The sequence below is a fragment of the Mus pahari genome, chromosome 5 (assembly GCF_900095145.1).
Source record: "Mus pahari chromosome 5, PAHARI_EIJ_v1.1, whole genome shotgun sequence".
In the NCBI taxonomy this organism is placed as follows: Eukaryota; Metazoa; Chordata; class Mammalia; order Rodentia; family Muridae; genus Mus; species Mus pahari.
Genome location: NC_034594.1, coordinates 126,904,852 through 126,915,485, shown reverse-complemented (window position 1 = coordinate 126,915,485; position 10,634 = coordinate 126,904,852). Strand labels below are relative to the sequence as shown.

General features: G+C 50.2%; 1 protein-coding gene across 1 annotated transcript; it reads right to left on the bottom strand.

Moving 5' to 3' along the window:
* Positions 1 to 1,556: 1,556 nt before the first annotated feature.
* Glul (glutamate-ammonia ligase) lies at positions 1,557 to 9,373 on the bottom strand. The gene is made up of 7 exons (XM_021197620.2): positions 9,235 to 9,373; positions 6,230 to 6,408; positions 4,856 to 5,017; positions 3,259 to 3,405; positions 2,628 to 2,755; positions 2,320 to 2,519; positions 1,557 to 1,977 (listed from the first exon to the last, which is right to left on the bottom strand). The coding sequence occupies exons 2-7, from the start codon at positions 6,393 to 6,395 to the stop codon at positions 1,659 to 1,661; spliced, it is 1,122 nt and encodes a 373-aa protein (XP_021053279.1). The 5' UTR covers positions 6,396 to 6,408; positions 9,235 to 9,373; the 3' UTR covers positions 1,557 to 1,658.
* Between the last annotated feature and the right edge of the window lie 1,261 nt (positions 9,374 to 10,634).

The window sequence follows — 10,634 nt, the reverse complement described above, 5'->3', positions numbered from 1 at the left end:
AGCAAGAACTTTCAAGTTAAAGGCCGGACTGGTCTTCCTAGTAAGCTCTGGGCTGGACACTAGGACCCTGTCTCAAAATACCGAGTCAACATGACTTCATCTTAAAAACATAAGTACAGATAAACATATTTTGCCCGTAAACAAGAACCACCCCGTCTCCCCCTCCTTTCTTTTGATAGAGAAAGAAGGAATGAAATAGCACTTAGTTTTTGAGGTTTTTTTTTTTTTTTTGGAACCACAAAGAAACAAGTCAGAGGAAATCTTATAAATGTTAGGTTGATTTATAAGCGCTGCGCTGGCAGTTACAGTCTGTTTACAGTGAGTTATCTAACTGAACATACTATACATGGCAATTAGAAGTCGTCATGGCAAGAGAAAAACCACAGCTGGCCCGCTGCCGACACAAACAACCAGAAAACTGCAGGCCAACAGGCTAGGATGGAGGTGGGGTGTGTTTATTATAAAAGAAAGGGAAAAAAAAAAAAAAAGACTATGGGCTTTTTTCAGAAGGAAAGGAACAGTCTGCCGGCGGAGTTGACACTAGGAGACAAGTGTTTTAACTCTAGGCCTGCCCTTAGTTTCCCTAAGAGCCAAGTGGAAGGAGACAATGAAACAAACAGGCAATTCTGTAAAGTTAGAAACCCTACAAATCTGATTAAAATCTAAACTTGTTTTGCTTTTAAAAAATTTAATATATCAAAAGGCCTGCTTTAGTGACATGCTAAACCCACCAAAAAAATAACCCCAGTAACCCCCACCCACCCACCCATCAGTAACAGTGTTCAAGTTGACCAGCCAACTCATACTTCTAACTCGTGTGTGGATTAAGTATACGCATCCCCTAAACCTAAGCCCGGGGACAGGTGGTGGCAAGCAGTGGCATCCCACCGGCTACCTGTCCAACACCCGCTCCTGCAGAGTGGGCAGGGAAACCCTAAGCAGTAATGAAGTTGAGCCCCCAAGATGACCAACTTTCCCGGTACTGCATCCCCACCCCTACCTCAAGAGAGCTTCACTTCTAAGCCAAGCCCCTCACTCAAACTTGGCATCCAGTGAACAGGATGGTTCTCTCAATTAGAAAGACATATATCCACACATCCATATATATAGAACTTTTTTGTTTTTAACATTTAAATATAAAAATACTACTCTGCTTTGTGTTATAGACGAAGGACCAAGAAATGCCAACTTTTTTCTTCCTTCACAGTAGGGCCACCCATCAGGTGACACACTGAGCTGCGTTCATGGAGGGGATAGATGCCTCTCCCCCAAGCCAAGGAAACACAGCATGAGAGACCAACCTTCAGCTCCTCACCTGACTTCCATTTGGAACAGAAAGCTGGCTGCCCTTTCAACTATCCTGAAGAAAAAATAGTTCTCTTTCACCATAAGTACACCCGCTTTGTGACAGCTATGCCTACCGGATGAGATGAAGCAGTGGGTTACCCTTCCCCTCCCCCCCCAACTAGAAAGCTAGATAGGAAAGAAAGGGTTGGTGTGTAGAGATTAAGAACGTGACCCCTCTATTCTGACCAAGAAAAGCAAGATTAACTGGGCACGAGGAATAAAAAGACCTTGGTATTCCATCCTTTGAGTTACAGTGGGGACAACTGGGAGAGGGAAGAACTGGGAGAGGGATCACTGGAAGTCTAGTCCGCTCAGTTCTTGTATTGGAAGGGCTCGTCGCCAGTTTCGTTGAGGAGACACGTGCGGACGATGGCTTCTGTCACCGCATAGGGGTCACAATTGGCAGAAGGCCGACGGTCTTCAAAGTAGCCCTTCTTCTCCTGGCCGACAGTCCGGGGAATGCGGATGCTAGCACTGCGGTTGGCCACACCGGCAGAAAAGTCGTTGATGTTGGAGGTTTCGTGGAATCCAGTCAGACGCCGGGCGTTGTCCAGGCCCCCCTTGGGATCGTAGGCGCGGATGTGGTACTGGTGCCTCTTGCTCAGCTTGTCAATGGCCTCCTCAATGCACCTAGTAGAAACAGTGAAGGATGAGGGTTCGTCGACAAGGATGGGAGCAGGCATGAATCCCAGAAGAAAGAAGGCAGGGTCCCCCCTCACCCGCCTCTTCCCACCAGTAAGAATTAAGCTTCCCATTTGCTTGTATTTTTACTTAGTTCGAATGCCTGAACCCACTCAGCCTTTCCGTTAATTCTATTCCTAAAGCATTACTCTATCGCCTCTCCAACAGGCACAAAATGACAGGCTTACGACAAATATGCAGAGCGAGGCATGTACAGTCTGTGAGAAGCCCAAGTACCCAAAGCCCTTCGACTCCATGAGAATACAGACGGCTCCAGAGCAAGGTACTTACTTTAGACCATTCTCCTCCCGCATGGCCTTGGTGCTGAAGTTGGTATGGCAGCCTGCACCATTCCAGTTCCCGGGAATGGGCTTGGGGTCAAAGGTTGCTATCACCCCAAAGTCTTCACACACCCGATGCAGGATAAAACGGGCTATCCAAAGATGATCTCCCATTCGGATCCCCTCGCAGGGTCCTATCTGGAATTCCCACTGGAGAGAAAAAGTTGACCTTTAAGATCCACCCCTGCTAGCCCAAAGTCCCCACATGCCTACCTACCCAGGTCTTCAGAGAGGAGGAAAAAGATGGGCACCATTTACCTGGGCAGGCATAACCTCCGCATTTGTCCCCGTGATCTTGACTCCCGCATACAAGCAGGCCCGGTAGTGCGCCTCCACAATGTCCCTGCCGTAGGCCTTATCTGCTCCCACACCGCAGTAATACGGGCCTGAAGGAGGGTCGAGACACAGCAGGGAAGTAAGTCAGGGAATTTAGGAAACCCCAAAGCCAAAAACTAGGAGGGCCTAAACCTGCTTTCCCGAGTCACTAGTCCTGCCTTCAGCTGCATGCAGGAGAATTTAGGTCATCCCTTCCTGGCATTGGTAGAGGCCCTGCTTACTTTCACTAGTTTTGTGTATGCGTGCATATTTACAGTAGTACAGTCAGAGGCTAACTTGAGGGAGTCATTTCTTGCCTTCTACCAAAGGGGTCCCAGGAGGAGATTCAGGTTGTCAAGCCTGGTGGATAACCACTGAGTCATCTCACCACCTTCTGTCACTTTAAATTCTAACCACCTCTGGATGTGAGAGATGCAAGGTCGGTCTACCGCTAGATTCTGCAGCTGGTCTCCATTTTCTCATTTCAGGACTGCTCCTATCTCTGGGGAGGGGGATTTCCCGGACAGTAACAACTTAAGGGAGGAAGTTTCACCCTTTATCCAGTGGGACGTACCTTGGGGTCCAGGGAAGCCATTGGAAGGCCAACCAAACGGGTGGCCGTCTGTTCCCATGAGAGTATATTCCTGCTCCATTCCAAACCAGGGGTGCTGGTTGCTCACCATATCCATTATCCGTTTACAGATGTGCCTCAAGTTGGTCTCTAGAAATAAACAATCAACATGCCATCAGGACTGGAGTCCTCTTACACAGCTCAGGTGCCAGTCACAGGGGAGACTGACCCAGGCCTAGCCACCATGTTTTATCACCAAGGAAAATGGAAGAAGTGACAACTGTCCATTTGCAGGAAATGGCTGATGGACTTTTTATAATTAAAGTCAGCCACGCAGCCTCATGGGAATGGAATCTGGGCAAGTGGTCACCCTATCTGCCTGCTGGCCACCTTCCCAACACCACACGCCAGGCACTTACTCCCTCTAATCACAGGACAACTGCTTCTAGCTGTCAGATGTATTCCCTAGTGTTTCGGGCACTGAAGGCCAGATCTGTCATTTATTGAGAATAATCTGTCCATTAGGTTCACATGCCGGGTGAGTTTAAGTGCTAAGTTATACAGTTGTGACTGGTACAAAAGTAGATAGGCAGACAGACAGACAGACAGACATAGATATGAGCATAACTGAAAACAATTCCCAAGCTAGAAAAAAATAACCATCTGAGTCTGAGGTGTTAACAACCTTCATTTTCACAAATAAGAAAATGAAACCCTGAGAGAGGGGGTTAGGTGGCACGCCCAGGTGACAGGGCAGAGCACACCTTTTACCAGTAATACTGAAGGTCCAGGGCCACCAAGCCTTACTGGCATTGCCAGAAGAGATTTCACAGAAGTGAGACTATCCCAGGTTTAAAGCTATCTGAAACCTGAGATGGACAGCACAGTGCAAACCAAACTCCGCGCGTGCAAGTAAGGTAAACACACACGGATTAAGAAGTCGACGCCCATACTTGTGAGCATTCAGACTCAACAAGCTGTCTGGGATAAACCAGTCGTTAACGTGCAGTACTCCCACATGATCATGGCACGCGGTCATTCATGTGATCTTCCAATGGCTTCGAGATGGACGCTATCAGAAAAGACCACTGAGACAGCTCGGTGGGTAAAGGTGTTGCCACACAAGCCTGGCAACCTGACTCCCACCTCCAGAAGTCACATAAACAGGTAGGAAAACCAACCCCAAAGCTGCCCGTCAACGTTCACACACCCAGCAAGGCATGTTCTCCGGCGCATGCTCCCTGTATTTCTCCACACACAGCACACACAATTCAGGGGGAAAAAAAAGGCAGGTAGAACAGTGGTAGTTCTAGTATTTAAATTCAAAAACTACAGAACTTTTAAACACGGGCTTTTAGATTAGCAGGTAGAGGTTGCCCGTCAGCAAACAGACAGAAAAGAGTCAACACTGTTTGTACAAGCAATAAAAGGAACCATGTAAAAAAGGACAGAGCACACTGTTTCCAACAGGAAAGTTCAGGGTGGAATAGACCCCCCCACCATCCCTACATTCTTAGAGAGTGGCTTCTCAAGTCATTGAGAATGTCACTTCCCCAGGGGTTTCAGGAACTACAGACAGCCACACCCATCCCATACGTGCCTGCAGGCTTCCGGTTATACTTGAAAACTTCACATAGCACCAACTTGTTGGGGTCTTTGCGGAAGGGGTCTCGGAACATGGCAACAGGATGGAGATACATGTCGCTGTTAGAGCCTTCAGACTGAAAGGTACTAGAGCCATCAAAGTTCCACTCAGGTAGCTCTGGGCAAAACAAGGATAGAAAATTAAATTAACTTTAACCGTGCGTTTGAGCCTGCTGGAAGAAGCCAGACGAGGAGGGTTGGATCTCCTGGAACTGGGAGTTACGAAGGTTGTGAGCCACTATGTGGGTGTTGTTAACTGAGCCCAGATCTGTGAGAGCCACAAGAGCTCTCAATCACATGAAAGCTCACAACTGTCTGTAACTTCAATTCCTGCGGTTCTCACACTCTTTTGACTTCTGCTGGCACTACACACACACACACACACACACACACACACACACAGGCAGAACACCCATATACATTCAATTTTAAAAGTTTTTATACTGCACACGCTAAGACGACGGTCAGCCTCTTACCCATCCTTCCATTGCTCACCTCGACTTTATCTTTATGAGGAGTGAGGTGCATGTGATTGCATCTACATCAGGGATAACCTGATGTCACCTATCCCTGTCACCGATCCCGGTTTTTCCTTATCTGAGATTCCCAAGAGCATTGCAGCCTAAGAACCACCTGAGCAGAAATCCAGTCCCCTCTGTGCAAGTCTACCGTGTACTCTAGTATCACTTCCAGTGACACACACGGGACAAAAAAAACGAAAACAAAAAAACCCCACCTCCTCCCCTAGGCCATCATCATCTCCCTTATCCCATCCCGCACAGGTGAGTGTTGTAATTCAAGTTATGCTTTAATATAAACAGTTGCTTCCCCACCGCTTGGTCCTGTCCCTACTGTCTTAGTGGTCAGTTTGAATCTCCAGTTACCTCTGAGTTCTCAGAAAGCAGAGAACCTACCCACGCTCTGCCAGGTACCAAGTATACAATCTATGCTCTGTTATCTGGTCACTCATTCACTCAAACAGAAACATCCTTAGAAGAGCAGCCCATCCGAAACCAGGTAGATGGTGAGGGTGCCACCCCCTCCTGAGCAGCTATGGCTTACTTGGTCTACGCTGAGAAACACAGGCCACAACTTTAATAAACTTCCCACCCCCTACAAATGTGACCCAGTATTTTTCTTCAGTGTACCAGCGCATACAAGATTCCATCTAAATAAAGGCTTCCATTGTTGCTACGCCTCCAGACGACGAAGCAGCTTACTTACGGGTGGCTGACTGAGGTCTGCAAAGCCTTGCAAACCAAACAGAAGGAAGGTGGATCCGAGGCTGCCAGCACACCCCCGGGCACACACGCTCTGCCCCGGGACTCACCTTCCACACACTTGGGCTCACAGTCCAGGGTACGGGTCTTGCAGCGCAGTCCTTCTCCGGTACCATCAACCCAGATATACATGGCTTGGATTTTCTCACCCTGGGGCAGGGACATGTACATCTGCTTGATGCCTTTGTTCAAGTGGGAACTTGCTGAGGTGGCCATGGTGGAAGGTGTTCTGGAGAGAGACAAGATTCACATTTTATTAACATTTACTCCAAAGGGATCCCCTGCAGGAACAGCAAAGGAATCAGACTGTCTCGTGCATGGTGATCTCGCTCCTCTGGGGCTCGACGCACTTAAAGGTGCTTATTCACTCTGCTTTCAAGAGGTTTAAAGTTTTATATTAGACAAAGATCATGCCCCCTCAGGGGGACTAGTTAAGGGATTTTAATAACTGAGAAATGTTGGCAGGAGAGAACAAAATATCAAGATGTTCATTAACAGTATCTTATTCCACCCAACAGAACTACCTTATTGCCAAGAAAGACTTGGCTAATTGACTGTTGAGTCTTCCTTTGTCTTCTACTCTTGGAACAACCTTAAGGGGCACACAACCCATGGTAACCCCTACATCCCTATACATTTAGACTATTTACTTATTTGAGACAAAGTCTCATTGTGGAGCCCTGGAACTTGTTATGCCGGCCAGGCTAGCCTCAGAATCAAATCCGATCTGCCACTCTCAGCTTCCTGAACGCTAGAATTAAAGGTGTATGCCATCACCATCTTCAGAGTTAACAATGAAACACTGGGGCTAGCTGTAAGACTTTATTTTTTAAAGGCTAACATATTCCTAGGAGAAAGAAAGGACCTGTATTATATGCCACCACTAATGTGGTGAAAAGTAAAGCCATACTCCAAGGAGCAAACTGCTGTTTTTATTATTTATTTATGCATGTATTTATTTACTTATTTTTGAGACAGAGAAATCTCAACAAGCCCTCTCTGTCCTGGTACTTAACTTACCCATTATGTAGACCAAGCTTTCCTCGAAATCAGAGGATCTACCGGTCTCTGCCTCCGGAGAGCTGGGATTAAAGGTATGCCCCCTCCACACCATGCCTCAACTGCTGAATTCATTACTGTGATGAAAAGCCTTACCCCAGAGACAGATTTCAATGTGAAAATTAACAGTATTTGACGATCCCACCAGATAATATTTTCTGGTAAGTAGGAAAAAATCCCACAGGAGTCGGGGCAAGATCCTCGAAGAATCTGAGGCTACAAAAAACCAGCCTCAAAACAAGAGGAAATGTCCGCCACCCCCCCCCCCAATCTCCCCGATAGCTGGAAAGGGAACATATTGTTCTCCTCGAATGACTTGGGCAACTTTCTGAAGTACAGTGGCAAAGTTTCTATGGGCAACCGTCCATGTTTGCCCAAGTGAAAACAACTGCTTCTCCCTCCAAAAGCCTCACCCTTCCCCCGGGGAACAGATGAACCTCTGCTGTCAACCAAAGCCTACACCACTTAGAGGCCCTGATTGTAATTCTAGCCGGCTTCAATTTACACCACCCATCAGCTTTCCTCCCCCCCCCCCCATAGCATATACATCCAGCATTAATCAACTGTTAGGGGAACCAGAGTTCCTCCTCTGGCCCTGGTTCCTTGAGACCAGCTGGGTGCCAGCAGCCTAGTGGAACTGGTGTCCCTGTGGTGCAGTGGAATGGGTTCTTAAAATTCTGAGTAGCGCCGGGCAGTGGTGGCGCACGCCTTTAATCCCAGCACTTGAGAAGCAGAGGCAGGCGGATTTCTGAGTTCAAGGCCAGCCTGGTCTACAGAGTGAGTTCCAGGACAGCCGGGTCTACACAGAGAAATCCTGTCTCGAAAAACAAAACAAAACAAAAAAAATTCTGAGTAGTTTCGGCGGTTGCCAGATGCACGGGGGTCCTTCGCCCTGAATTTTACTCACCCCAGCCAATGAGAATCAAATGCACTGGGGTTGTACTCTCTAGACCTCCTCTTTTTAGAGCAGTGTTCATGCCTCTCCTCGTTCTCGATTTCTCGCTGGTCTAAGCAACGGAGCTTTTTGGGCGAGGGCGATGGAGTGGGAGACCCAGACCGTTCGGAGGGGGAGTTGCTGGAATAGGACGAGTGGGATCTAATCTTAACCCTCGACTTCTCCCCGGAGTTCACAGAGTAGGCAACGAAGCCTAATGTATTAGAAGGGGACTCTGAGGACTGAGAATCTCCATCTTCTACGTCTTCAATGGTTGGTTTCTTTGAGTATTTGCGGTTGGGGGAGGATCCCCGCTTCCCGCCCCCGGAGGAGTTGGGGCAATCCACTTTGAAAGCAGCCCTTCCCACTGAAATGTCCGGAAAGTCGGCGCCCCGACCCTCGGGCCAGCGTAGATCTCAAGGCCTCTCCCAGGGGGCCATACCCCGGCGAGGGTAGAGGCCGGGTGGCGATAGTGGGGCGACCGCGGGAGGCACAGCGCGCCGCTGCTGCCTCCGCTTGGCGCGGCCTCTCCACTGCGGAGCCCGCCGGCCACTCCGGGGCTCCGGCTCTCCATTGTTCGGTCATATGGTAAAGGCCTAGGACACGGCGTTGGGAGCTGGTGAGTGGTGCCACCAACGCTTTGGACCACCATCCTCAAACAGACCACCCACAGCGTGACGACGCCCCCCCAACGCACCGCCCAGGAAGAGAGGATCAAGGCGCCTACGCCCACCTAAGGCAAGAACGCTTTCCCGCTGGGACCACCGGAAAGGCCCCGATCTCGGCGTGAACCCCAACCTAAGACGCCCGCCTCCCGGGGCGGCGCCTCCGGCCGCAAGTATAAAACAGATCAAAACAACCCGCAACCCCGCCCTTCCCGGAGCTTGGCGCACAGCGCGTCCTAGGAACACCAAGCAGAGCCGGCCCGGGCCGCACGCTGCAAGCACGCGGGAGGCACGAGCGCTGCATCCCGCTCCGTACAGCAGCAGACTGGAGCTGGGAAGTCGAATGCGACGCCACAGCCCGGGCGGCCGTGCATTCCTGGAACCTCCGTGCGCTTACCAGAGCGGTGGCCGGCCGGATGATGGATGGGCGAACAGGCCACGAGAGCGAGGCGAAGAGCGGAGAGGAGATGGGCGTGCTTCTCAGACACTCTGCTCTACTCCCATTCTCGGCTCTGCAGGGTCGCTGGCTGCTCAGTACTTTTTATTGACAGCTTGTGCCCGCCCCCAGACTTCTTGATTGGCTGGCCTAGGCCAGGAAACCCGCGCCCATCAGCTGCTGCGCGCCGGGGCCCTGAGGCCATTGGCCGAGGAACTGTGCGGGAGCCGCGGGGTGGGGCGAGCGAGATCCAGAAGAAAGAAAGAGAAAGGGGAGTGGGGGAGGGGAGGCAGCGGCGGCTGGAGGAGGGCCAGGGCCGAAGGTGCAGGATGCATTTGCAGCTTGCGTTCTTTAGCGACCTCTGGACTCTCGGACCCAGGCTGAGGCTTTCTCAGAGTCATTTGGCCTTGGCCCTTTGCTTGTACAGAGGTTTTCGAGGACATCTGTCACTTAAAATCCAGAACCCCAGAAGAGAATTTTACCCTTTGTTTGTTGAACGAGCCTGGGGACGGGTTGGGCTGGGGAGAGCCAGGGAGCCCTGATCAGGCGGGGGGGGGGGGGGGGGGGGGGGGGGGGTGGGGGGGGAGAGACAGAGACAGACAGAGGGAGAGACATAGAGAGAGACAGAGAGACATGATTCCCGGAACCTGGAAGACCCTATCTTCCTGGTTTCCTGAGTGAGTTTGGGGAAGTGGTCAGACTGATTTCAGTTTAAACACAAGTGCGATGTTTCTATAAAGAGGATTCTGGATGTCCATAGTCTATGTGATGTTGCCGTGTGTGTGTGTGTGTGTGTGTGTGTGTGTGTGTGTGTGTGTGTGTGTGCCCGTCTTTCAGCCTTTCAACGCCCGAGTTCCTTGGATCTGCAGAATAAAGCAAATGGCAGGACTTTCAGAGCAGCTGACCAAGAAAGTGTGGTGCCAACATGCCTTTAATCCTAGCACTCAGGAGGCAGAGGCTGGTGGGACTCCTGAGTTCGAGGCCAGTCTGTTCTACAGAGGGAGTTCCAGGACAACCAGGGTTTCACAGAGAAAAACAAAAAAAGCAAGGGGGTGGGGGACTACCCCTGGCTTTGCTTCCCGAGTTGTTTTTAACTGTGTGGGTGTTGGGGGAGAGGGAATGAGAGTTTCTCTTTCCTTTCTTTTTTTGGTTTTTCGAGACAGGGTTTCTCTGTGTAACCCTGGCTGTCCTGGAACTCACTTTGTAGACCAGGCTGGCCTCGAACTCAGAAATCCGCCTGCCTCTGCCTCCCGAGTGCTGGGATCAAAGGCGTGCGCCACCACGCCCGGCTTCTCTTTCCTTTCTTAACCCTGCAAGTGATGACTGAGATTGTGAATACTGTAGTGAGACAAACTGAAAAC